The sequence below is a fragment of the Amphiura filiformis genome, unplaced genomic scaffold (assembly GCF_039555335.1).
Source record: "Amphiura filiformis unplaced genomic scaffold, Afil_fr2py scaffold_197, whole genome shotgun sequence".
NCBI lineage: Eukaryota > Metazoa > Echinodermata > Ophiuroidea > Amphilepidida > Amphiuridae > Amphiura > Amphiura filiformis.
The window spans coordinates 7,263-30,635 of NW_027305661.1; the positions used below are offsets into that span (position 1 = coordinate 7,263).

At 40.0% G+C, this 23,373-nt stretch overlaps 1 protein-coding gene across 1 annotated transcript; it reads right to left on the minus strand.

Annotated features, from left to right (window-relative positions):
- Nucleotides 1-969: 969 nt before the first annotated feature.
- Nucleotides 970-23,208, minus strand: LOC140145282 (methyltransferase N6AMT1-like; the record flags this gene model as incomplete). Its single annotated transcript, XM_072167043.1, has 4 exons — nucleotides 23,102-23,208; nucleotides 14,773-14,982; nucleotides 13,258-13,344; nucleotides 970-1,144 (listed from the first exon to the last, which is right to left on the minus strand). Coding segments are annotated over exons 2-4 (396 nt in total), but the record flags the coding sequence as incomplete, so codon positions are not given.
- Between the last annotated feature and the right edge of the window lie 165 nt (nucleotides 23,209-23,373).

Below are 23,373 nucleotides of genomic sequence, written 5' to 3' on the forward strand. Positions count from 1 at the left end.
ATGATCAATTCAAAACACTAAGAGAAATTCTCCTTGCAAACACAAACTGTACACAATAACAATGATGTTGCTATTCACACATCTACATTTTATATTTTCATGTCATATTTAATCATGGATATAGATGGCAAATACTTAGTTATAGTTATATTTCAGCTACCCAATTCAGTATCATAAATCAGCAACTTGACTTCTTTCCTTGAAGTCCAAACCAAGAGGATATACATGTATATACAACATGGACTTATTTTTGTCAAGTTTAACCCTATAAAGAATGATATTTTTGGAACAAGCTCCTTTCAAAACATAGATGCTGAATATAAATGAGCATGAAGTGTACCTACCAGCAAATGACTGCAGACGAAATCTGAAAGGAGCTCATTTATATTCATAAGCGTATCAATATGAAAACACAAGATGGCACTGTTTAGAAAAGCTAACAGTGACTAAAGCATATCAGAGGGTGGCAGTTGTCATCCATAAAATACATTAAATTAAATTGACATTGATGTATAAATGAATCAAGAATATGTAATGCTCTGAAAAAGTCATCAAAACTATCCTAGCCGAACAATACTGGTTTTGGTTTAACCCCAGGTATAAACAACACCCATCTATCTCTGTTGGTCAAAAGTGATACTCGTGAAACTCAGCTGTATGGAATCACAAGAGTGTCACACAAAGACCAAGGAGGAGGGATGATGATTGGGTGTGACCAAATGGGTGATTCCACTGGGGGATCGGGGGTTATTTGTTATTTATTCATTCATGTGTGACTATACACTACTGTAACTGGTCTGCATGTATTACTTCACTCAGGCAGCTAAAGCTGCCCTCGCGAAGTAAACCATGCAGATGATGCGGACGCAACATTGTGAAACGGTGATGAACAATGGTGAAACATGATTGAATTCCAAAATAAATTATCTATCCCATGAAGGAGTTGAGACTGTGCTTTTATTTACTTACCTCTTCTGAGGGTGTTACAACATAAGGAGGATTAAATAACAGCAGGTCAATACCACCATTGAGTTGGGGTTGAAGCGCTTGCAGCAGGTCAGAGGTCACAACCTCTACAACAACTTGATTCTGACTGGCTGTTCTCTTTGCACACTCTGCAGCGATTGCATTACGATCTGTCGCTCTGAAAGTAACAAGAAACAAATTATCATTGTATTATTAAATAGCTATGGAGGATGACATGAAGGCCTGCCTCACAGGCTTCACCAACCAATCAAAGGCAGGAGAGTAAGTCTGATCAAGGCAACAACTGACCAGTCAGCATACAGTAAATATGTCATTTTTGACATTCCTTTTTTAAGCACCCATAAATAAGCACCCATATGGATGCAACATATGATGGATGAAGACAAGCAGAAAATGGCTCAGAGTTATCATGAGAAAGGCTTTTTTTGCTTCCTTTTTGTTACAGGTTTTAATCATTCTAATATTACGGGGAGTTGAGGATGTTTTAGGTCATTTAGAACAGAACTTTGATCACCTAAAAATATCAGTTGATATATACCATAACACCTAGTTTTTGTGTCAGTTCCTGCAGAACTGACACCTTCTAGTACAGGTTTGACGATCACGTGACAATTCGAATCATCATATCGAAATATCACGTGCTCTGTAAAAATATCAATATCGATATCGATACTATTCTTCAATTCAGCCCCAAACCAAATCGCCCACATGCCAATTCGAACCCTGTATATTGATGTACTAAAAAAGCAATTTCGTGATTTTCTCCATAACCGTTGTTTTTACACCAAATCTGTATATTTAGATGAATTGATGTCTTGCATTCGGTCACAAACCAATTCGTTGTACTTTGTGCAATAACCCTGTATCTTTTAAACCAAATATCCTAAAGAGTCGTGTGATATGTCGAACTTTTCCTCTGGTCATAAAGACCAAAACAAGTCAGCGTTCACAGTATCTGTATGTAGTCATAGTTTGTGGCCCTCACAACACGGGCTTCCGGTGAGCTGCCGGTCCTAGGAAATGGAATATTACTGATAAATATATAAAGATGGCAAAATCAGTAAACCAGTATAAGTTACAAATAAAGAAAAGTCTCATAAAAAATTACATCTAATATTTAGGCATTATTTAATGACCTCACCCATCCCCCCCCATCTCCACTCCAACTATCAATTTCTTGTGTGAACTGTGGAATGTCTATATGAAATGTTATAAATATTTATATTGGTTCTTTCTGTGCATGTTCTTCTCCTCTTTCTTTTTTCTTTTATTTGTTAACTTTGTATGTTGTAACTTAAGGCAGTGTAAGGGGTGCTCGCTTCAGGCCTTTGGGCCTTTTGAGCATCTCCTCATTCAAATATTGTGTCTTTTATATATATTTTGTATGTTGATTTGAATGAAAATAAAATGATGATGTATGATGATGATGATGTACAACATTTCCTACAGAGTCGTGAGATATGTCAAACTTTTCCCTTGGTCATAAGGAACAAAAAAAAGTCAGTGGTCGCATATCTGTAGGATCATTGGTTAATAAGATATAGTCACTTTTTTTAAATTTTTAACCAAATATCCTAGAGAGTCGTGCCATATGTCAAATGTTTCCTCTGGTCATAGGGAACAGAAAAGTCAGTGGTCGCATATTTGTAGGATCATTGGTTAATGAGATATAGTCACTTTTTTAATTTTGTGCACTTAACCCTCTATCTTTTTAACCAAATATCCACGAGTCGTGCCATATGTCGAACTTTTCCTCTGGTCATAAGGGAAAAAAAAGTCAGTGGTCGCATATCTGTAGGATCATCGGTTAATGAGATATAGTCACTTTTTTGTACGTTGTGCACTTAACCCTCTTTTTTTTCTTCTGGATATCGTTTGGAGTCAAATGATTTTTCATTTTAAAGCTTATGATATATTTTCTAAACACGAAATCAAACAAAATTGACCGCGAGCCGACTTTACAGCTGTTTCGTGATGGACGGTCACATATATTCATTAACATATTAAATCGTTTATCCCTTTTGGTCAATATCGAATTGGTTTGTGGCTGACTTAGCTTGGGGCCAAATGCATGAATTGGCATATGGCCAAGTCAACTGTGGACGAATTGGTTTGGCCGAATCGACCTGCTTCCATGCTGATAGTAGGAAGTACCGAAAAATTACATACTTTTACAAGGCAAAAAGCAACTTTTCTAGGCATTGTTGACATGGTGCCTTCGCCAAGAAAGTTTCCTACTATAAAGACCTAACTTTTGAGATGGTTTGTATGTTTGAAGGTGCAAAATTAACAATAAGCTTAAAATAAGGCACGGTTTACCACCTGGTATAGCAAATCATCATCAACGACTTTGACAGATGACGTCAGACACAATCTCTGTCTTGATAATATAGGCAGGGACAGACTTAGGTTTCAGTTTTCTAATGGCCCTTCGGGCCAGTGAAATGGCAGATCTAGTGGCCCTGCAATAAATTTACTGGCCCAGCTTTTTCAATATGTTCTACTGCAAAAGAAAAAGAAGGAAAAAAAAACCCTAATTTTTTTGTTGGTGTTTTGGGGGGAAAATCTATATCAGTGGCGTGCGCAGCACATTGAAAGTGGGGAGGGGGCAGGTTGTTCAGTTCCCCCGAATGGAGTCTGATTAGGAGCAAATTTTGACGTTTTTAACGGTTTTCCCCCCGAATGACCAACAAAAGTGGGGGCATGGCCCCCTGCCCTCCCTTTGCACACGCCACTGATCTATATCAATTTTTAAACATTTGCCATAAAATTTGTATTACCGTATATTGCAATTTCAAAAAATCAAAATTATATGATATCAGAAGGACATTCCTTGTTTTCAAAATGCAATTCGATATGTCTGATGTGCTCTCAGGTCCCACAAAAAATATGTGGAAACGTCGCTATCCGAGCCCCCAAAGTCAAGCTTTCAAACCTTAACATTTGTTTTGATGTACTCAATGTAGAGAGTATAGTCACTATTATTCAGTAGTCCTGCCTTTTTTAGTTCCAAAAGTTCACCGGCAAAGGTTCAAATATGCGGAGCGGTATCGCTATCATCATCATGATCATCAGATAGAGCACAAAAGAGCTTGGAAGTAGTACGTAGGCCTACTATTGCCGTAAAAAGCGGCCGTATATTTCCAACTTGCTAGCAACGCAAGAATAAGAATATAAATATACGAAAAATCATTGAATAAAGATATAAATTACAGGTGACAGGCGGAGCAGAAACTGTGTAAATAATGTCCATCACTGATTATATCTTGTATCATATGTGTTGGCTCAAAATCTAGTGGCCGCCGGCCTGCATTGTTGAAGTTTACTGGCCCGACGCAAAATCCACTGGCCCCGGGCCACCGGGCCACTGCTTAAATCCGTCCCTGAATATAGGCCTAAGTCTTGATAGTAATACGCTGTTTTACTTAGCCTATATCTGGTGGTAGCAGCATTTTTCTACAGTCACATGATAATGGCACCGGCGGATAATACACGGGGGGAACCGACGGTGTCCACATCTTTTTTCTTTTTTTTTCTTCTTTTTAGTTTTTGTATTTTATCAGTACTTGGAGCTGTTGGGGGAGAGAAAGCATTAAAATACATTCAGGAAAAAATACAACTCGAACCAAAGATGAAGGCTCCATTTCAAAATCAAAATTACAAAAAAAAAAAAAAAAAAAAAAACCAAAAAAAACACAGACAATGAGCAGGTTCAAAGACCCACAGAAGAAGATGACAAAACAGAGTCCTGACCCAATCCGAATCCTATTTTGACCTTTACACAAATAAACCACCAGCCCCCTTCTTCATCACATACAATATTTTTATAAAAACATCCAGTGTTAATTAAACAAAAATCTTTTTGTATTGCGCTGGTATAGAAGTTGCAAGGACCTGATACTTTGCTGATATCGAATGATGAAATTCGCCATCTTCCTCCTGTGAAAAAAATTTGAAGAATAGAAGGCTGACGTTGCGCCAAAACACGCAGGCCTATGTAAGTGTATAATTAGGCCTATTTAATGATAAAAAGAACTACCACTAAATGTTCTTGTCAGTTTTAATGTAATATCGAATTGATTAATTCGAATTAAACAATTCATTGATGTTAGCACTGGGTAGTAGCCATTACTGCCAATAGACAGGAAGTCTAGAAAGTTGACCTCAACGCTCTGGGTGGTCTTACTGTACTTTTGAATGGGACAGCAGTAACCTTGGCCAATTTTTAGACCAAAATTTTGGATTTTTCAGATTTTTTTCAGAAGTTTGTGAGAGCATAACAAGACTATCCGTCGATGGATTTTTATTTCCGTCGGTAAATAGTTTTTAAATTAATTTTTTCATAACATATTAAAAAGGCAGAGACCCCTGCCGTATAATAAATTAGCTAGGTAAGTTTTGAGTAACCTTGATGAAAATTATCAAAAAAGTGCCTATTCTTTTGTGTGTGTACGGTCCATCACCTGTCACCCGGTAATGGCGCTGCCCATGGCCACTCGATGAATTGTTTAATTCGAATTAATCAATTCGATATTATAGACCTGTTAAAATAATAGTTACATTGTAAATTGGAACTGACACCAATTTTTTCAGGAATATCTTGTTTGGACACACATGTACACATAAAAGCAATGAGTGCATCACAGAGGCATTCTCGAACAAATTTAACTAAATAAGCTATGCCCTGTTGTAGCAGTGACGTACATAGTCACTATGCACACACACACACCCCCCACCCCTGTGTGTGTTTGTCGCCAACCGAGGACATTGTGTTTTGCTATCTAACCGAGGACGTGTGTATGATGTTTTCATCGCCTAACCATGGACTAAAATGGCGGATTTGTTTTGTGTATAATACGAAACGGAATTTTAGCCATCACCTGCGGACGGTAGTTTTTACACGTGTGGTCCTCGATTTCAGGCAAATAGCGTTATAAAGCATAGCATGCATTTGAGGTCTTTTGCAGCAGTTTGAGATTGCGGACTGTCCTCGGTTGGAAGTAAGTCCGCAGTTTAGGGTGAAAAATCTTGTGTGTGTCCTCGTTTGCCCGCAAACACGTACTGTAGCCACCACTTTCTGGCTTGGAAATTTACCTGGCTGGCGCCCTCTATTTTGGACCATAACTTCAGAGATCTGAAATATCATGTATGTTATCATGCCGGTTGTTTGAATGCTCGGAAGTTACATCTTTTTTCTACCGCAAAGATTGCGGAAAGATAGCGTAAAGATTCTGTCTAGTGGATAGATAATATATGTTTGAAGATAGGAGAAAGGAAATAAAGCCAAAGGACAAGAACGATAAGTATCGCTTCAATGTTGTTTATACTCCTGTCATTATCATCTGCAAATCTTATGTGTGATGGGGAAATGGGTCATTCCGAGTCTTGTCAGACCAAATCGATGTGATGTTATGAAAAGAACCAGGGCCGCTAAAAGATCAGCGATAGACTCAAGAACGAGTCAAAATTAGACCCTATATTAGTAGAAAAAAGTGTATTTGATCGTTATCTCATACATAAAGTTGTAGCTTCGATAAAGAATACGAAGTTCACAAAAGTTTATTGTGCATGTACGTACATTATGTATTGCACTGCTATGCACACGTACACACAGTGTGTGGAATATTGTATAAATCTGTGCTTGTCTCAGCGCTGAGAAAAGTCCAGCGCACATGTTTACAAACCACGTTGGGCGCTAGACTTGATCAAGACTTGCGTTCATGCTGATAGTGGACCTAGATAGGCTAGGTCTAACTTGCATGGTTTTGGACTTAGATAAGTCTAATCTTTGTTATGACTGGAAAGTCAGTCCTTGCTCTCAACGAGTAAAAGTTGTAAATTTGTTTCTGAATTTAATTCAGGGACCATCTCAGATTTAGTGAGATAGTAAACAAGCCAGTTTATTGTAAAATAGACTCATTATGGCTGCAAAATATCCAGGGGATATTGAACAGATTGAAAATGCTAGCATTACGAAAAGCAAAGTTAGCAGAATCTCAAAGAGTAAATATAGTACTCATAGTATAAGCAGTGCTCTTGCCAAGGCTGCTCTGCGCAAAGCAGAATTAATGAGTAAACAAACAATAGTTCAAAAAAGACAAGCAATTGAAAAAAAGGAGCTTGAATTGCAACAACAAAAGGAGTCTTTAGAGATAGATGCTGAATTGGAATTAGAAAAAACCAAATTAGAAATTTATGAAAATCTCAGTACATCTGAAGGTAGTCAGGAGAGTTTGCCTCTACCATCTGCTATAGACAGCCGAAAAACCGTACAAAGTTGGCTTGATAACCAAGATGATAGTCCTGGAAAGGTTGAAATTCAGGAACCAGTTGTGCAAAAATCTGATGTAAGAAAGCAAAGGCCTACATTAGATGTTCATGTAGACAGGTCTATGGCAGCTGGACAAGACATATCTCCTGAACCACAGAGAGAAACTGTACATGTTGAATTGGCTTCTAATATAAAGCAGTGTGATGATAGGAATATATAATACCTCATCATCAGGAGTCAGCACAGAAAGTACAGGTGAACTTGGAAGTACCAGTGCTACCAAATAGACTTCCTGCTTCGTTGAAACCTAGAAATATGGACCCAGTAGTCAGGCCGAAAGTTAGACAGCCAAAGTTGGAAGACCACAGATCTGAACGTGATGTGAACCGCCACGGCTTGATTACAATAGTTATCCAGAGGAATATACATTCCGACCAAGACATGTGCATGATGATGCACCTCCTATGAAGCCATATAGACACATGCAGGGACCAGCACCCGTGAGATCAGTATGATCAGTTTATGCCATATTACATGGACTATAGACCACAGCAACAGCCATATTTGGGCCCACCATATAGTGTACCCACACAGCCTGTTGGACCCCCACATGTTCCAATAGCTAGTGTACCCACACAGCCTGTTGGCCCCCCACATGTTCCAACAACTAGTGTACCAACAGAGAATCAACAGCAAAGACAGGCAGATCATTCTGCAGATCAAGCTGAACAGCTTAGTGAATTGACCAGATTGCTGATAAAACAGCAGTTGCGAGCTTTATTGCCAGAGACGAAGATCCAGACTTTCGATGGAGATCCGTTAAAGTATACATCATTTATGAGAGCCTTCGCATTTGGTGTCGAGGACAAGACAGATGATGAGAAAGAAAGACTGGAGTTCTTGTGTCAGCATACAGATGGAGATGCCAAGAAATATGTGGAGAGCTATCTTCATTATGAGGATCCAAAGGAAGGCTTTGAGAAAGCTAAAGAAACTTTAGCCAAGAAGTTTGGAAGTGGCCATAAAATTGCACAAGCAATGCTGAAGAAGGCCAAATCCTGGCAAGAAGTTAAAGATGAAGATAAAAGCTTAAATGCCTTTTCACTATTTCTTACCGAGTGTAAGAACATGATGCAGACAGTGGATGCCTTAAGTGAGTTAGATCATTCTAACACCCTGAAGATTCTTGTTGCTTGAAACTGCCATACCGACACAGGAATCTATGGAGAAATAAAGTATATGCTATTGAAGAAGAACAAGGAAATACAGTGAAGTTCAGCGATCTTGTTGAGTTTGTCGACAGACAGGCAAAAATAATTGCTAATCCGGTGTTCGGTAGAATAGGGAACTCAGAATCCTTCAGTAGCAACAAGAAGAAAGCCTTCACTACAACTGCTCAAGAGGTCACAGAGAAGAAAGCTTCAAACAAGTCATGCACCTACTGTGGAGATGGCACCAAGCACAAGATCATGGAATGCAGAAAATTCTCCAAGTTGCAACCTAAGGAGAAATCCGCCTTCTGTTTTGACAAAAAATTGTGCTTTGGTTGTTTGGAAGCAGGACATGCTAAGAAGCAGTGTAAGGATCTGTTGAAGTGCAGTAAATGTCAGAAAACACATCCAACTGCGATGCATAGAGACAAACGAGAGCAAGAATCTCAATCACCTAAACAAAACAAGTCTCAAGAAGAGGCAACTGCTAGTGGCAGTAATGTAGTGACTGGTTGCACCAAGACTCTAGCTTCAGCAGCTACAAGTAGTGATACCTCACCATTAATGACCATAATACCAGTATTGGTGAAGCATGAACTTAGCGATAGTTTCATAGCCACATATGCTTTCTTGGACAACGGTTGTGATGCAGTTTTAAGCCTCTTAGCTACTACAACAGCGAATGAACCTGAGGACTCAAAAAGAAAACTGCTAATAGGAACTTTGACTTGAAGAAAACCGTGAACTCAAAGGTGGTGTTGGATAAGTTGCTAGTGGGTGATTTAAATCAGAAGAATTTCATCCCGTTACCACAGGTGTATATCGAAGACAAGATTCCAGTTTCCGCAAAGGACGCACCGACTCAAGAAGATCTGAGAAGATGGGCACACCTTTGCGATATACAGTTGCCAGTAATACCAAGCGAGTACCCATGTATTCCAGAGGTAACAATGATGATTGGAAGCAACACTCCGGCAGCCAGCATGCCGCTGGAATTAGCCACAGGAGAAATTGGTGAGCCATACGCTATACTCACACCCCTGGGATGGGCAGTGTACGGTATTCCAGGAAGATCCAGCCAGCAAGTCCAAACCTACTTCTGCAGTGTAACAGAAGGTAGCCTGGAAACCATGGAGACCCAGTTCCAGTCTTATGTGACCCTGAGTTCAACAAGCGTATGAGTGATAGAGGCCTGCCAGTCAAGCAGCTGGTAGAAAGACCAGACTGGATACAGGGGCCGGCGTTCTTGTCAGAACCAGAGGAAGAGTGGCCGGGTGCAGAACCGGCAGTATCAGAAGAATCTCCAGAGTCCACAGACGTGGAAGTCCACGCTGTCACAGCTGAAGACCAGAGCGATACAGATAATGCTCTAGACCAGCTGATAGAGCACTACTCCAGCTGGACAAGGCTCAGAAGAGCAGCCGCCTGGTGGCTGAGACTTAAGAAGATTCTTAGAACCAAACAGAGACAGAGTCACAACTTCACAGATGCACTTACTGTGCAGGAGTTGGAAGAGGCAGAGTGTGCAATCATAAAACGTGCACAGAAATCTCTGCAACTTGACTCAAAGCTTACCAATTTAGACCCACAGGTGATGGATGGGATGGTAAGAGTAGGCGGTAGACTGAAAACCGCCAAGATACCGCAGAATGCGAAGCATCAACTTATCATTCCGAAAGATCATCACATAGCGACTCTCATAGTCCGTTATATTCATGGAGAGATTCATCACCAGGGTAGTAACCATGTTCTCGCCGAATTACGACAGAAATACTGGATTGTGAAGGCTCGAGCTAAAGTGAAGTCAGTCTTAGGGAAGTGCATAATCTGCAGAAAACACCGAATGCCAGTTAGCAAACAGAAGATGGCTGATCTTCCCGCCTACCGAGTAAAGAGTGATGACCCAGCCTTTACAGTCACTGGATTAGATTACTTTGGACCCTTCTATATAAAGCAGGGCAGAGTAACAAGGAAGAGATACGGTATGCTGTTCACGTGCATGAATAGCAGAGCAGTCCACATTGAAGTCGCTCACACCCTGGACACTAGTTCCTGTATTGATGGGATTAGGCGATTTATAGCAAGGCGTGGACCAGTCAAAGTAATTCACTCTGACAACGGAACCAACTTGGTCGGTGCGGACAATGAGTTACAGCGCGCTCTGCAAGAACTAGACCAAGACCAAATACAGAACTTCTCAACATCCCACACATTTGAATGGCGATACAATCCACCAGCAGCCTCCCACCACGGTGGAGTATGGGAAAGACAAAGTCGTACTGTAAGGAAGTTAATGTGTGCCATCCTCAATGAACAACACCTGAAGACATGCAGGTCGGATGAGCAACTTCATACCTTCATGTGTGAGATAGAATCGACGTTGAACAGCAGGCCACTCACAAGAGTGTCGGATGATCCGGATGACTTGGATGTCATCGCGCCCGGACCTCTTGTTGCTGAGACCGAGGGCGGACATGCCACCTGGGTGCTTTGTCGAGAAGGACATCTACGCTCGTGAGACGCTCAGATCCAATACCTGGCAGATCTGTTTTGGCAAAGGTGGCTGAAGGAATATTTACCTGAACTTCAGCGCAGACAGCGCTGGCTGCAGCCACAGAGGAATCTGAAGACGGGAGACGTTGTTCTCATAGTAGCTGAGTCAGCTCCTAGGAATTCCTGGTTGATGGGAAAGATCGTCACAGCTCGGCCAGACAAGAATGGGCGGGGGCGACAGGTTGATGTGCGAACCAAGTCATCCACCCTACGGAGGCCCATCAGCAAGTTGTGCCTGTTGTTGGAGGCAGAAGAATAAGCTGTCTGTTTCCATGGTTTCTGGAGACTTGAAGTCCAGAGCCTATGTCTTTTATGTTTGTTAGATTGACTTTGTCTTGATGTATCCGGTAGGGAATGTCTCAGGTGTCTTGTTGTTAAAAAAAAAATCAAAATTATGGCTTATTGATAACAGTAGATTTCACTAGGTGACGCGTGCGCAGTGCGTAGGTCGTCGATGCAAAAGATGTCTGCGCAGGCAATACAAATTTATTCATTAGGAGACACTTGCGCAGTGCGTGGTACAGCGATGCAGCACTTTCACAAGAATGCTTGAACACGGTAACACAAATCAAATAGGTTTATCGGAGTAAGATTATTAAGAATTTGGTGAAGAGCCTTTATGGAACGTTTTGAATTTGTCTATTTTCCAATGGTGCACAACCTTGTCTGTGTGTTCTGGCCAGGACATGGACAATTGTTGTGCAATTGGCTTGTGGAATGTTTTGAAAGGCATTGGATTGATAAGAGAGGATATATTTTGTAATGGAAATTTATGATTGAAAGGTTTGATTCTTTGATGAAAGTCATCTGTGAGCATTTGATTGCCTAACTTGGAAATAGAGCATTCCTTGTATTTGTACTTGTACTTGTAATTGGCAACCATGTTGTTTTTGAGTTGCCACGTCGTTGTTCGGTTTGATTCAAGAAAAGAAGAAAAAATCATACTGACACGAAACACCCATAAACAAAAAAAAAAAACAAATATTATTGTATGAAAGAAAGATTGAATAAAAAAGAAATCAAAAAATATAAAAATATTTTTGAGTATAGTAATAGCGTCGGTAATCGTTTGTGCCACCTATGGCTGTATGGAGCCATTTGCTTCGGAACTACCGACCATAATTTGAGGATCAGCAAGCGTTTGTACCACTCATGTTGGAGCATGAGCTTGAATTGCTGATCAATGGATCCAGCGAGTTTGTAATTCATCAAGTTCATCATGGACCGTCGGTTCAGGGAACCCCGCAGTAAGGAGCAGCGTTGGAGCAGTAAGCCAGCAGCGCATGATCTTCTTCCAATGTTTCATCTGGAGTGCCGAACCGATGTGGATTATGTTATTTGGACAATGGACATTTGTGATTAGGACACGAACACTATTGATTAGGATTCAAGATAACTCATGGAACCAGTGATTCTTAGTGAAATTTGCTAAATTGTTTGATACCACAGTCAAAGAACTATAAAGCATCATTTGAACAATATTATGACTGTGAAATGTGACTATAGCGCTGCTACAGTGTGAACTCTTACATTATACTTAGTTATATTAGTGGAGAAATCATTATAGACAGTATATAATCTCCAGGAAGCATGCTCAGTAAAGTTGGAGATAAAGATTATTGTTAAATTTCGCAATGTTTTGGCCCAAATTTAGTTTGCCATTTTGGATCAAAATTTATTGTTTGTTAATTAAAAGAAGTGCTTAGTAATTGCATGTTTGACACATGGCAATTAAGGGGCCGGTATGTAGCCACCACTTTCTGGCTTGGAAATTTACCTGGCTGGCGCCCTCTATTTTGGACCATAACTTCAGAGATCTGAAATATCATGTATGTTATCATGCCGGTTGTTTGAATGCTCGGAAGTTACATCTTTTTTCTACCGCAAAGATTGCGGAAAGATAGCGTAAAGATTCTGTCTAGTGGATAGATAATATATGTTTGAAGATAGGAGAAAGGAAATAAAGCCAAAGGACAAGAACGATAAGTATCGCTTCAATGTTGTTTATACTCCTGTCATTATCATCTGCAAATCTTATGTGATGGGGAAATGGGTCATTCCGAGTCTTGTCAGACCAAATCGATGTGATGTTATGAAAAGAACCAGGGCCGCTAAAAGATCAGCGATAGACTCAAGAACGAGTCAAAATTAGACCCTATACGTACGCACTCCACCCACCCCCGCACACAAAGGTACATACACCTGTATCCGAATAATATAGCAACAGTAACTTACATATACATGGCCGAGTTGTTCAATATTTTGGCTAGAAATGTAATGACCAATCCAGAACCACATCCTATTTCAACACACACTGAGGGTCTGAAATTTGAAGAAAATAAAGAGTAAATTTCTTACACAAAAACACATTCAACATACAAAGGTGTAAATAAACATACTGCATAGCTTTTGTATAAAGTGCCACTTCTTCAAGATCATAGCAGCTTGTAGTTTTAGTAGCAATTAGGGGTTGTGCAATGTGCAATAATTATGAGCCCCAGGGGTAAAATTTCCAAACGGCATGCCATAAATTGCTTCCCCCCTTCTCGGCCCGCCTAAATCGCTTGCCCCCCCCCCCCATATTCCGTAGCCTACTGTTCTCCCAAGCCAGTTTTTTGTGTTTTATTTAAAAGGCGACCCATGAATGTGTGCCAAAATTGCCTACCGCACCCCCTCCCCAACTCAGCTTGCCAAAAATTCCTCCCCTCCTTTTGGCTAGCCAAAAATCTCTTTCCCACAATTTTACCCCCCCTTCCGGGCTCATAATTATTGCACAGCTCATAAAATAAAATGAAAGTCAAATTTGAAAATTTCACACATAAGTTGAACACAGCTAGTAGTTCTCAAACCACAAGTCTTGCCTGCTGTCCAGGAAGGTGTTCTATGTCAATGCATTTTGCTGTTGTGTCAGTTGGACAACTGCTTGGTTACTTTTTTTTCTTGAGGCCAGTTTACTTTTGAGGCCAGTTTACTTTTGTACTCTTTCCCATAAACTTCTGTGGGCTCTGGAATTGGCAATTCTTAGCCTGTTTTTGTGCCTACAATGTATACTGTTTGTTTGGTTTATCATGCCTGTTTATAGGCACTGTGATTTTCATCACTTGTTCTAGTGCAATTTGTTTTCCAATTGATCCCTGATTGTTTTTGCAGGTTTAGCACTTCTGTGGGCCTAATTGGAACTGGTAATTTTTGGCTATCGAACTTTGCCTACTTCTAATGCCTACATTTGCTGTTTTTGTCCCCCCCTACATACTGCGTAGTCTGTATTTAAGTTAGTGTACCTTGCTCTTTTTCATCCCTTTGTTGATTTTTCTTTTTACTTTAGACATTGTTGGATATTGTTACTCTGAAAAGTGCACTTTTTTTTTGATTAGGAGAGTGTGGGAAGGATGCGTCACACATCCACTTGCACCTACCCCTCCCCCACACACACACACTTTTTGGTGGGTTTGGGCCCCCGCCCCATACAGGCTTGCCCCCCTGGCAAAAATCACAGGTACGCCACTGGAAGAGTTAAAAAAATAAGAAATATAGCCAGCCTGGTCATTTGAAGCTCTGTTGAACATTCTCCTAGAACTGGACAGAAGCCGAGGTTTTGTTCATGCAATTTCACAATAAATTTAGCTCATATGATATGGCATGATAATGTCTGCAGTTTGGTCAATTTCTAATTTAAAAAAAAATGATCAGAAGGGGTGTTTACTTCAGCAGGGATGTTTATTAGGAACAATGCAGTATAATAATACTGACTTGAGTTGGTGGATGTTGTCAATATCTTGTTCTAATGCATCCATGAGTAGAAATGTGTCCTCTGCAGGTTCGTAAACATTCTCATAGTCTTGCTGTGTCAGGTGCGAGTAGTTGGGTGTCTGGAATGAAGCCATGTTGAACCATTATAGACCTTCATGTAAGCTAAAACTGCTTCAATGCTGATCACAAGAAGTCACAAAAAGATGGCAGCTGTAATGATCAAATGGAAAAAAGAGAATTTTGTTATTTTCTAGTTTGAACCATTTTCCTCAGGCAATTTTGGATTTGCAATGAAGGATGAGAGAAAAATGGACATCACCTATCAAATTTTGCCTTTTTTTTAAAGATTTTCTGGCAGGCCAAAAAGGGGGGGAGCATTTTTGGCAGGTCCAAAGGGTGGGCAGGCCAAAAGGGGGGGGAAGCAATTTTTGGCACAGATGTTTTGGGTACTGTTTCCATATTTAATACGCCCTACAAAGGTGTAGAAAAAGGTATGTAAATATATTTAAATGTAAAATTTCCTGCTCACCATGCTCACCGTGCTCGTATTACAATGTATATCATAAGACATTTTAAGGTGGTACTACATGTATACCCCTTGATAAATTTGTGACTATTTTTGCATTTTTCTCACTCACTCACTCACTCCATCGACTTCTGTCGGACTCATACCATGGCTCTCCAGATATGTCTGTCCTGCATGCAGCTCTGGATTTCGTTTGGTTCCTGTCCAGTGTCCTCACACAGAAGATCTACATAGCTAGAATGTACCTCATTTCTTATGATATATAATGAACCACTTGTCTTGAATCACTGAAATTTCAGTGAAGTAATTGGATTCCTTGCTTCTATAATATACGGTACATAACTTTTGTTACCAGTGTGCAGTTATTTTTTTTAGAAAAATGCAAAATTAGTCACAAAATTTATCAGGGGTTGTACCTTAAGGTTATAAATTTGGGTTCCATTGGAATCTTGCAAGTGTAATGGGAGCAAATATTTTTCGGCATGGCGAAGATTTTTACTTCAAAATGGGGGAGGGGGGAAAAGATTTTTTGGCACAACCAAAGGATGGGGAGCAAGCAATATTTGGCAGACCATTCAGTTGCTACCAGTGCCGGTTACGGTTCGCTATCTCTAAGGACCGCTATCTCTAAGGTTCGCTATCCCTAAGGTTCGTTATCACTAATTACGAAAAAGGTCCACTATACCTAAGGTTCGATATCACTAATTTTGAAAAAGGTTCGGTATTCCTAAGGTTCGATATCACTAATTTTAAATAAGGTTCGCTATCTCTAATTTTAAATTAGGTCCGCTATCACTAATTTATTGAAGGTTCGCTATCTCTAAGGTTCGCTATCACTAATTTAAAATAAGGTCCGCTATCTCTAATTTTAACAATCCCGGTATCCCTAAGGTTCGCTATCTCTAATTTTAAATAAGGTCCGCTATCTCTAAGGTTCGCTATCTCTAAGGTTCGCTATCTCTAAGGTCCGCTATCACTAATTTCAAATAAGGTTAAGCTATCTCTAATTTCAAACAAGGTTATATCTCTAATTTCAAACAAGGTTAGCTATCTCTAATTTTAAATAAGGTTCGGTATCTCTAATTTTAAATAAGGTTCGCTATCTCTAATTTTAAATAAGGTATAGATAGCGGACCTTATTTGAAATTAGAGATATCGGAACTTATTTAAAATTAGAGATAGCGGACCTTTTTAAAATTAGAGATAGCGGACCTTTTTAAAATTAGAGATAGCGGACCTTATTTAAAATTAGAGATAGTGGACCTTATTTAAGATTAGTGATAATGAACCTTAGGTATAGCGCACCTTATCAAAATTAGTGATAGCGAACCTTAGAGATAGCTGAACCTTAATTAATTAGGGATAGCGAACCCCAAACAAAATTAGTGATAGCGAACCTTAGGTATAGCGGACCTTTATTGCAATTAGTGATAACGAACCTTAGAGATAGCGAACCTTCAATAAATTATTTTAAATTAGTGATAGCGAACCTTATTTAAAATGATATCGAACCTTAGAACTAGCGAACCTTATTCTAAATTAGTGATATCGAACCTTAGAAGTAGCGGACCTTTTTTTTAGGTATAGCGAACCCTTTTCTCTATCAGAGATAGTGGGATTCTGATCTCCATAGACTTTACATGTTAGTGATAGCGAATGTTAGAGATAGCGAACCTTAGAGATAGCGGTCCTTGGAGATAGCGGGATGTCACCCCAGTGCCGCCAGGGAAGAAATAAGGTTGGGAACAGGCCTCCAGAAAATGTTGTGCTGTCTGGGAACTTAATGACAAGTGCTGGAAATTTTCTGTGAAATAACTGAAATAGGCCTATGTCTGCGCGTGGCGAACATCACGAGCCCAAGTCCTAATGGCGGGGTCCAGGGCCCGCTTAAGGGCCCTGGAAGCTCTCAGGGTTTAGATGCTCTCTCGTGCAATCTGAGCCTTATTTTGGAACAGTTTTCTATAAAAATTTACATCCTTTTTCACAAAAAAACACAACTTAAAATTTCAAAGTATTACTGTCAAAACTCACAAATTTCCAACAATGTTGTCATTTTTTTTTGTCGTAAGTCATAGTACATATATAAAGTATATGATTGATACCGGGTATAATCACATCTAGGGCTCAACCGATTATTGGATGTCGGATGTCGGTAAAAAAAATTCAAAAAACAATTTTTTATTTATTTTTTAACATTTTTTTAAAAGTGTTCTGCAACTGTGAAGAACCACTGGACCTATTCATAAGGGCTAGGATTATTCACAGATAATTTGAAAAAAAAATGGAAAAAAATTACGAAAAAATTACAGTTTGTTATCTTAATATGCAAACCATTAACTTGTGTTTACCTCTTCATCTATCACATATTATAAATGCATGGAAAACCAATGCATCTATAATATGTGATAGATGAAGAAATAAACATTAGTTAATGGTTTGCATATACAGGATAACAAACTGTAATTTTTCGTAATTTTTTCTGATTTTTTTGTCTTTTTAAATTAACTGTGAATGATCCTGAAATTTCATGAAAATAGGTCCAGTGGTTCTCCAAGGTCGCCGAAAACTTTGGAAAAAAAAAATTAAAATTTTAAATAAGGTATAGATAGCGGACCTTATTTGAAATTAGAGATATCGGACCTTATTTAAAATTAGAGATAGCGGACCTTTTTTAAAATTAGAGATAGCGGACCTTTTTTAAAATTAGAGATAGCGGACCTTATTTAAAATTAGAGATAGTGGACCTTATTTAAGATTAGTGATAATGAACCTTAGGTATAGCGCACCCTTATCAAAATTAGTGATAGCGAACCTTAGAGATAGCGAACCTTAATTAATTAGGGATAGCGAACCCTAAACAAAATTAGTGATAGCGAACCTTAGGTATAGCGGACCTTTATTGCAATTAGTGATAACGAACCTTAGAGATAGCGAAGTAGAAGTAGCGGACCTTTTTTTTAGGTATAGCGAACCCTTTTCTCTATCAGAGATAGTGGGATTCTGATCTCCATAGACTTTACATGTTAGTGATAGCGAATGTTAGAGATAGCGAACCTTAGAGATAGCGGTCCTTGGAGATAGCGGGATGTCACCCCAGTGCCGCCAGGGAAGAAATAAGGTTGGGACTTGGGAAGTGTCACTCTATGATAAAAACAACAAAACCATGGAAGCCGCCATTGCCCTGCCATCGCGTACATGTAGGCCTGGAACACTACTGCGACTTCTACCGGTTGCATTGCGTCCATGCTCTGCGTTCAAGTAATAAAATTTCCCGTAAAAATCACAGCTTGCTGCATCCAAGGTTAGATTTTTCCAAGCCTGCTACAGTGTATTTTTTTTCAAATGTTGAACAGCTGTTTTTAATACTTTTAATAATATTTTTAGCGCATCCATGAACTAATTTATTAAATACATCAAATCGACCAACAATCCTATGTCTGGTTCCATACAGTTGCTGTCTGGTAAGCAGGTATGAATAATTCCGTGTGAATTGAGACGTCAGAGCGGGTCAAAGTACTATTTTAGCCTACGTCCCGTATCCTACTATCACTCAAACAAGGAAATCTCTTCACGAATTCACTCACCTTGCGATCCTACATCATCAGTTGAAACAAACATCTAAGTTTCCAAAAACAACTTTGTCATTCCTCAAAACTACAAGTAACTTCATTTTAAATATTGAAATCCTACTATTACCCGTTATTGAAAATTATGTTCGATTTATGTCAACCAAAAGAACGCACGAGTCGAGTTCAGTTGACCAAAATGGTAGCTCCTGCCTCCTGGTCACCTCAGATATGATGTCAGTATCAAGCTGCTTATTAAATATTCATGAAACCGACCACGTGGTCACAATCGGTGGATCGGATTGGTTGAAATCAACGCCACATGTTTGACCTTACAGGGGTCAGAGATATGCATATTCATGTATGAATGGCTGCTGGCTGAACAGCGATGCGGATATAGTATTCATCACCAGGACTGAGAAATGCGACATTTACAATATTTGTACCGGGGAATTTCAGACACTACAAATTCGTCCAAAGGTATTAAACCAAAGGGTTGGGGATCGCATTTTTAACTATCACTGAATGTTTCAGAATTGAAGTCGGCTAAAAAGTAGACCATTTCGGGGACTGTAATTGGTGTACATGTAGATGTCACATTTTGAGCAGTGGGCGTTTTAGTGACCAATTTGGCTTTCAGCACAAGTGTTTGGCATTACTCTAGGTACAACAATCCCGCTATCCAGGCCAATGTTTATACAAGAAAAACACTGTTTCAATCACGAAAATCAACCTTAATTTCGCGCCTACACGTAAGACTTGGCGATAGTCTATTCAGATATCGTTGTCAAGCTCGAGGTGATTGACCCCCGATGATTGACAGTCGGGAACGCATACTGTTACACGTAGTCATGGTGCTGGGCGTGATAGGGGGTGCTGGCGACCGCTTTTTCCCAAAAGATGGCGACCTCCATGCGTGTACCGGGGGTGCTGGCGTGGAACCAAAACAACAGCGGGAATCGCTGGTTAGAATCCCGGGGGCCGGGACACTGCCATTACAAGGTGGACACCATGCTCATGTATGGACTTTCAAAATGGACCCTAAACAAGAAATTATCTTACGATCTCAGAATACCGGTCCTTCTTGGTCTTAACAAAGACCTGTCATGGACCCCTGTAGTGGACAAGATGGCAAGAACAGCCAGCCAACGTCTTGGTCTCCTACGTCGTGCAGCCCCCTACATTGTCCCTTCTCAGAGAGCAACGATATACAAGACTATGATACGATCCAAGATGGAATATGCCAGCTCTGCATGGATGGGTACTCCACCCACTTCTCTGTCCAAACTTGATGCTATACAGAGAAGAGCGCACGCATCATTGGCATCTCAGAAGCAGATGGAAAGAACCATCAAATACAGCACTTGAGACATAGAAGAGCAGTGGGAGCCATCACTCTATTTTATCGGATGTTTTATGGCGAAGCTCCAGAACTCCTTCAACATCTGTTACCAGATCGTACATGTATGATTATTGATCCTCATCTGCGGTGTTCTGTCAGATCCCATGACCAAGTTGTCAAAATCTCAAGATCCAACCTGGTCAACCACCAGAGGTCATTCCTTCCATCCTCAGCTCACCTTTGGAATGCTCTACCTGGTCCAATTATCTCCAACCAGAATTGGCTGAGCTTCAAACGGGAGGTTAACAACTATCTTGGCGCCAACCCATCAGCGCTATCATACCGATAGCAGCTGTTAATGCCTTGCATAGTTTAGACATAAAAAAACCAAAAAAAAAAACCAAGTAGGGGTATTTTGTCATATTTTCCCCACCCTAAACAAGTATTTTCAAATCAAGTCTGAAATCATACCCTTTTCAAGTAAGCCTTTGCTGGATGAATTCCCGTTTATGTCGTGGAGAACACCGTATGTTAGCCTAAGTTCCCAGGTCAATATCGCGCAGAAATATGTAGAGACAGTGTATGGGGATTATCACTAATTTATCAGGGGTCCTGCTATCATGCTATTGCTCAATTGCGACAACTCTCCCGGAGTCGCTGCCTCGCTGGGTTAAAAATAGAATCATATAGATTGAATGTAAACAGAAGTCGGGATTGTCAACCGAACCGGGTCACAGGCACAAAACACGATTTAATAGCTACGATTGATTACAACCCGATTATGTCTCAAATGTTTTATTTTCATGAATAGTAAAATTTATACCCTTTACATGCATCCAAGCTGTTGTACTAAAAGTATACCCTTTTTTCCCCGATTTTGGCAATTCTGGCACCCTTTGCACTGTACGCGCGTACATCGCCCGTCCGTGAAAAACTACCCTTTTACGCGTTTTTGTACACGAGCATGGTGTCCACCTTGTAATGGCAGTGGCCCCACCCCAGATAGCAACACTACGTTGGCCCAACGTTGGTCAAACGTGAGCGAACCGACCTTACTACGTTGGGCCAGCGTTGGTTTTTTGACGTTGGCGCACCGTGGATTTGGCCAGGCCGGCAACCTCTGCAACGTTGGGCCAATGTCGGCCCAACTTTGACCCAACCTCAATACAAATGTAATTTGCGACGTTGAATAACGTCAAATCTTTGATGTTGGGCCAACGTTATTTGGCCAACGTTGAGCCAACATTGACAAACAAGCCCAATGAGAAAAAATAGACGAATAAAATTAGTTACTTGTGTATACTGTGCTTACTTTAAGTCTTAAATTACCTGGCTCTCTATTTTACAACGAAGACAAATTAACTACCTTAATTTTACACAAGTCACTTACCTTAGTACCTACCGGGATTCGAACCAGGGACCTTCTGTTTATAAGCCTGATGCTCTACCAATTGAGCTAACTGGGATTACATAGTTCAGCAAGTGTTTTAAGTTAATATAAGCTATATTTTCATGACTAAACCTGCCAAAGTGCATCTTTTAGGGATATTGATCAAATTTACTGTGAATATTGATGACATTAATTTGCTATAAATGTTGATTTAAGAAAAAAAAGAAGTAATATAAAATATAATTCTTACTGTTGATTTAATTCCTAGCAATATTGTTCTTATTATAATTACATACCTAGTATGGTATAAGCATTATCATTATTATCATCATCATTATTATTTAATATCATTATCATTATTATTCATAAGGCCTATTATTATTATTATTGTTATTGTTATTATTATTATTATTATTATTATTATTATTATTATTATTATTATTATTATTATTATTATTATTATTATTATTATTATTTGATATTATTATTAGTTTATCTACTGGGCTTTTATAGTCTTTATTTAATGTCACTCTTTAATACGCCTTAGTATTAAAAAGAAAATAATTATAAACATGACCATTTCCATGACTTGAACAACAGCTTATACCATCGTTGGTCCAATGTTGGGATTCCAGCCGTTTGTGCGACGACATTGGCCCAACCTCCACGTAACAACCGTCATTTTACGACTGGCTGGCTACGTTGGTGCAACGTTAGCATACCGACTATCATTTTAAGGTTGGCACAACAACGTTGGCCCATCCTCGGCGTACCGACCGTCATTTTAAGGTTGGCTTGCTATGTTGGCTCGCCGTTGGCATACCGACCATCATTTAAGGTTGGCACAACAACGTTGGCCCAACGTTGACATACCGACCGTCATTTTAAGGTTGGCTGGCTACGTTGGCTCGGCGTTGGCATACTGACCATCATTTAAGGTTGGCACAACAACGTTGGCCCAACGTTGGCATGCCGACCGTCATTTTAAGGTTGGCTGGCTACGTTGGCTTGACGTTGGCATACCGACCATAATATAAGGTTGGCATAACAACGTTGACCCAACGTTGACGTTCCCATACCAACCATGACTAAAGGTTGGCATGTCAATGTTGGTCCAACGTTGGCTTGGCGTCGGCTTACCAACCGCGACCATGCCGACCATTGCCAACGTTGGGCCAACGTTGTCTTGCTATCTGGGACCCCCCGGGTTAGAATAGATCATGCTGGGACAAAAAGAATGTGGTGGATCAGCGAAATTTACTGTCAGGGGCCTGCCGCTGAGCGCCATACGGGCCCGGGGTCAAATGAACGCACAGGCCCCTTTTTTACGGGCCCCTAGGACCCCGGGGCCGGGGGTAACGCACCCCCTTAACCCCCCTTGTCGGCGGCACTGTTGCTACCAAGTCCAAGTACCATTTAACATTTTAAAAAGTCAACACACATCATGACCCAGATGCATAATTGTCACAGTGCTAATGGGCCTATCTGTATTCATAATTGCATACCTTCCATAAATTTCTTTTCAAATCTAGTGGAAATCAGTCACTGTGCACCGCTGTGCAGTGTCAAGTGTGCACTGATGATGTACACGGATTACATAATCACATACACAACATGTGCGTTTGTTTACAATGTGTTTCTATAGTGTGTATAACTGTCGCTACTGTTTTAAAATAGTTCCTTCCATATTCAAAATTTATATCTGATAAACATTGTTTGTTAGTAAGATTAGTAAGATTTTAAGTGCGCAAAAAATCAAAATAAAACAAAATAAATT